This window comes from Phalaenopsis equestris, unplaced genomic scaffold (genome assembly GCF_001263595.1).
Source record: "Phalaenopsis equestris unplaced genomic scaffold, ASM126359v1 Scaffold232356, whole genome shotgun sequence".
Lineage (NCBI taxonomy): Eukaryota > Viridiplantae > Streptophyta > Magnoliopsida > Asparagales > Orchidaceae > Phalaenopsis > Phalaenopsis equestris.
The window spans coordinates 220,057-226,094 of NW_018250322.1; the positions used below are offsets into that span (position 1 = coordinate 220,057).

The 6,038-nt window shown below is 34.3% G+C and overlaps 1 protein-coding gene across 1 annotated transcript in view; it reads left to right on the plus strand.

Moving 5' to 3' along the window:
* Positions 1-307: 307 nt before the first annotated feature.
* LOC110038282 (ATPase family AAA domain-containing protein 1-like) overlaps positions 308-6,038 on the plus strand; it is a 24,868-nt gene continuing 19,137 nt past the window's right edge. The window contains exons 1-2 of the mRNA XM_020743072.1: positions 308-616; positions 1,515-1,815. Of these exons, the coding sequence (XP_020598731.1) occupies positions 425-616; positions 1,515-1,815 (493 nt within the window). The 5' untranslated portion in view covers positions 308-424. The remainder of the gene's footprint in view (positions 617-1,514; positions 1,816-6,038) is intronic.

The following is a 6,038-nucleotide window of genomic DNA, read 5'->3' on the forward strand; positions in this document are numbered from 1 at the left end:
TTTATTATTTGAGTGTGTTAAATTCTCGTGCAACACTCTCCTAAGAATTCTCTATCACATTTTAGGTATAAGTATAAAAAAATAAAATTAATACATAAAAAATTGGTGCCATGCATATGTTAATGCTCCCAAAGTTATATTAAAAGCCGAAATTAAAGATTGAAATCGTGCAGAAGTGGATTTCAGCCTATATGTCACCTCCCAAAAGAGCCCTTATGGGTGATGGGCAGCCCAAGACTTAAATACTGCTTTTCAGCCCTACACCCCTACTGAGACTATTTGTCCGTGATATATATAGCCCATATAAACGAGAAATCCGGCTATTAGCCCTACTTTTCGTGTCAGTGATCGTCGTCTCAGAATTTAGAAACAATTCTCTCTTCTCTTCTCTCTCATCTTCCACTTTTTTCCTTTGTGGAGGGGGATGAGAAATTCTCAGGGATTCATACAAGAGCTGGTGCTGTACGCTGCTAGTGCGGCGCTGAGCTGTCTTGTCCTCTTCGCGGGGCTTCGCCATCTCGATCCCAACCACGCCGCCTCCAAGAAGGCCCTTGAGCAGAAGAAGGAGATTGCCAAGCGGCTTGGCCGACCCCTTATCCAGACCAATCAATATGAGGTTCCGCTCGCTCCTGTTGCTTTGTTTTGTTCTTTTGTTGCTTCGCATCTATAGCTGCATCGATTTGTACCGATTAGGGGTTCTTTGCTTTGATAGTTACCCCTTTTCCACGCCAGCGATTCATTAGGGCAATCAATTGACGAGCCTTAAAGTATAGAGTGAAACGTTAGTATAAGAATAAGGATTCTTAGACATTATTGATTACGTAAATTTGGTTGTAAAGGACCATAATTGCTCTCGGATTAGTTAAAATCATTGTTGAAGCTATAATAAAGTTGTCTAACATTTTATGATTTCAAAATATACCATCTTTCTCTTCTTTATAGTTTTAATTATGGTGAATCAATCTTGGTTTATAATATTAGAGAGTTACTGAAGTTCATACCTTGAAATGATATTTTTTTATCAAAGGTATTATGTTGTAGGAAGCCTTTTAGGAATCAGTGAACATTTAAGCTTGATATTTCTCATTATAAATTTGCTTCTTTTGTTCATGAGATTATTTTGGCAAATGCTTTCTATTTCTCTTTGTGATATTACTCTTAAGAAATTTGTGTTGATTGCTTAAATTTGATCTGATACATGTCATCATGTTTATTTTTCTTAAGGGGCATTTACATACATACCACCCAATTACGATGTATTTACATATCTAATACCTAAAACTTTACTTTTTATATTAAAACCACCCAAATATTTCATATCACATAAAAAAAACCACTATTTTAACTTTTTAAAAGTTAACTACACATAAGAATTGAGCGGTATGTATGTAAACCGTACTTCTATTAATTAGTTTTACTCTTACCCTCACCATAACATTTTTATTTCTTAGGGGGGTTAAATTATAATAAGTAAATTTCTTTAATTTGGTACTTTCATGTGCCTTGTGTTGCAGGACGTTATAGCTTGCGATGTTATAAATCCTGATCATATAGACGTTGAGTTTGATTTGATTGGAGGATTGGACAACATCAAAACAGCATTGTTTGAGCTGGTTATTCTTCCTTTGAGACGACCCGAATTGTTTGCACATGGGAAGCTTCTTAGCCCACAAAAGGGTGTCTTGTTGTATGGACCTCCAGGTACAGGGAAGACAATGCTCGCTAAAGCCCTTGCCAAAGAATCGGGAGCTGTTTTCATTAATGTGAGGGTATCCAATTTAATGAGCAAATGGTTTGGTGATGCTCAGAAGCTTGGTAAGCACAAGGAATATGTCATTTTTCTATTGGTGGCATGCTATTCTTTATTAACCATGTTTGTGTTAACTTGCTAGTAATTTATTCAACTTTGATTGTTGACTTATTGCACATCTGATATACCATTTTAATTTGACACTTTGCATGCCTAGTTTTATGTGCTCATGCTAGATGGATGCCTATACTTATTGTATAGAGACTATTATGTGTTTTCATATCATGCAGTAATTTACATGACACCTATGATCTATTATCATCGTAATTGTGAATTTTTCTTGTAATGCACCAATATGGACTGTCAATGATTCAAAGTTGAATAAACGTTTTGAAAATAATCATAAATCCTTTTTCTTGGGCTTATTTTTCTTAAAGGAGTTCCTTTCTTCATTGTTAAATTTTTTTAAAAGCAAGTAGGAGTTCAGAGCCCTTTGATAAATATTAGAACACTTTGTAGCAGGGGTATCTTTATCCCTGCAATTTAAATTTTGTTAACATGGGATGGCTTCTATTGCTTTGATAAATTAGAGTGAGAATCATTTGGTTAATGAAATGCCCTAGCACACAGCATTAGCATAGGGATTTTATAAAACATGCAATTTACTATGCCTGTATCTTGAATGAAGATGAAAGTGTGAAGATGTCAAAAAATTTGGTTGAGTGAAACTAGTGCACGTTTTCCTTTGCATGAAAAGACAAACAAAAATCTATATCCCAATAACTCGCAGTCATTTTTAAAGAAAGCTCAAATAGGTATCTTTTCTATAGGGAAATATTGTAAGTCATAATTTTGTTTTAAGGCCTGTCTTTCAAGGAAAATTCATTAGAAAGAGATTCTTAAGGCCATCCTAACTTTGGGCTGAGCCATAAATTTCAAATCCCTTAATTGTGATGCTCGACATATGACATGTTAAGTGTTCAAATGAATTTAAAAGCTACACACACTAATCCGTTGACTCAATAATCTACAAAAGAGGGTAGATTTGATAAGTTCTACGATATGTTATGTGTTTTAGTAATTTCAAACTATCAAGAGCGGTGGAAACTTAGTCAATCCAGACAATGGAGAACTCCATGGGTTACAAAACTCATATCATCTAATTGAAATAAATTATCTAATGTGGTCCTAGATTGTGACTACCTTCTTGAAAGGAAACAAGAAACTTCGTCACCTTGGTTGATTCTCTTTGGAATCCTAAAGATCAAAGTTTACACTATAGGTTGATGAAGACTTCATGATCATGCCATGGTTATAGAACTCCCTGATATTAGAAGTCAATAAACTCTACATATTAGCAAATGAAGTTTTGGAAGCTGTCAGATATATTTACTTAAAGGTCAATGATGATCCTCTCTTTTATGAGATTTAAAAAAAATATCCAAACACTAGATTAGTAATCTATATGTCATTTAATACTTGAATACAATGAAGGTGATGTGGGGCTTACTTGTTGCAGGCCTACCTGCGGTAGAAGGGCTGAACCGGTCCAGGCTTGCCTTGCTGCCCAAAGGAGAGTGCCTCCCTTTCCTATTTTGCTTGCTGCCCAAAGGGGCCTGATTGCCGCTCGAAGGGGAGGTGCCTCCCCTTTTTATTCTATCATCTATTATATATATATATACATATAGATATATATACATACATATATATATACATATATATAGATATATATACATACATATATATATATATATATAGATATATACATATACATATTGAATAGAAAATTAAATGAGATTACATAAAGTAATTTAATACTTAACTATTGAAATGCAAATAATATATTAAAATAGTAAATTAATTAAATTTTATATCATGTTTATTTTAGGTCGACATCAAGACAAATCAAATAATAAATTCATCGTCATCAAGGTGAGTATTATTATTCTTATAATATGATAATATTTTGCTTCTAAACCAAATAAATTTACTAGTATTGTCATTAATTATATTAAAATTACTAAAAACTCATGATTTTAAGTTCTAGTAAATTTTTATTCATCGCCCCTTGGAAGGGTTGTATCCGACGGCGATAAGATTCTTCTATTGTAACTCGTCCAAGGTGGGGACCTTCTTCAAGGATCCGGGTGATGTTTCGACTGTAGCTCAATACCACAGGGATATCTATCCTTCTCAACTCTCCTTCACAGTCCCCCTTCCCTCCTTCTAGCCGCTAGCCTCAATTCCCTGCCCTGCCTTCAGCCGCTAACCCCAATACCCTGCCCTGCTTTCCTTCACCTGCAGCCATTACAAGTCCTCTAGCCGTCCAACACTGCCACTCGACCCTCCTCCTATTTCTTCTTGTCGTAACCAACAGTCTCATCTCTCCCACACTAAGCCCTTCCTAAGCCACCCAACCGACCAACCTTCCTTTGTGGACTTAACCGCAGCTACCCCCTCCTCCCAGCTACTCAGCCACCACCTTCGCCTTATTCTTAGTTGGGGTATGTTTTGCGTCCTTTGTTGTCATGTCCTACTGTTGTTGTGTTTATGTCGTTAATTTTTGTTTTCAAGAGTTTTCATTGTAACTCATTTGAATTTAATAATTAATATTGCATTTCTTTGTGGTTTGTATTAACTCCAGTATCAAAACGTTTTGTAGTTTGAGTTTTATTACTATCAAGATTTCAAGGTAAAATGGTGATAGTGTTGTAATTTTAAAATAATATGTAGAAAAGAAAGGATTGGAGTTTTTGGCTGGTCTTAATATAAAAACATGACAAGTTTGTATCCAACTTATGGGCAAAGATATCATATCTTGTTTGTTATGGAAGGCTTCTATGTATGTGGTGAAGAAGCAAGGAGGGTGATAATAATGGATCATAGGGTTGGCTATGGCAACCATAAAAAAATTCAAGGTCGAGAATTGATTTCTGTTGAATCTACCAGAATTGAATGACAAAAGTTCTTCCAAAAATACAACTTGTTGTAGAACAATTGTAAGAAGAAACTCATGCCAAATAAAAGTGTTGGAAACTACAAGAAGCTCTTAGAGCTACGGTGTATACAAATGAAATCAATTAAAAGGACATGCATATTTCAAAGAATTAGAAGGCCTCTGCTTAGGAGAAGTTGATATGCTATGAAACTTTTTTACCTCTATTGAAAAGTCAAATGATTCATGCTTTTTAGCTTTAAATGATAAAGTTTATGGTTCTTATACATACATACATACATACATATATACATACATATATATATACATACATACATATATATATATATACATACATATATATATATATACATATATATATATATATATATATATGTATGTATATATATATATGTATGTATAGATTTTGCCTCGGCTAATTTCTCTAAGACTTGGTAATTGTCTCAGTTCCGACAAAGGACATGACAAGCTCTTTCTAATCTACCAACTATGCTCTAGCAATCTAAGTAAAACAACAACAACAATAATAATAATAATAATAATAATAAAGTTGGTAGTTGACAAACTTCTTAACCACTATTGATAGCCTAGTGTATTTAACTATTTTTCCTTCATTCACTCTCAATATTATACATCTTGTTCCTAATTTTGCTATAAACTCTTTGTTTGTTCAAAGGTTATATGTAGATGGTGATATACTTTGTTCGTCACTGTGTTTTTCCGTCCTAATTATGGGGAAGAAGATTAGAGAGATAGTAGGCTATATCTACTTGACGATAAAAATAATCATAACTATCATTCATTTTCTTCTTTATTTTTTGATCAAGTAAAAATAATTTTTTTGAATCGGGACATCTATCTTTTAAAACTTAAATGTATGTTTTCTTCATTATTCGAAGATGTTAATGTTGAAAATCATAGCTTGCTAAACATCATAGAATATCATTTCTTGTGAATGAATCATGATCATCTTTCATGTTTGTTAATCTAATCTAATTATTATTATTTTTTTTTAACACTGCCGTTGCCGGTCCCAAGCCCGGATGAGAAAAGTGGAGGGTTGTGTTAGGTAGTCGACAGCCAGCGTAAAACTTGTCGAAAAAATCATGACATGAATCCTTTTGATCATTGTGTAAGTGCTAGGGCGTCCCCTGGAAGCGACGCGCTGTATAACCTGAATACAGTGATAAGTGTGCAAGGGCCGCTACACCGGCGCCCGGGTGTAGTGTTAAATAAGCAAGGGTTCCCACATTACGGGCGAATGCGGGTAAAGAAGTTAGTCCATGAAACTAATGAAACTAATATTAGGATAGGATCTTGGAATATAGGCAC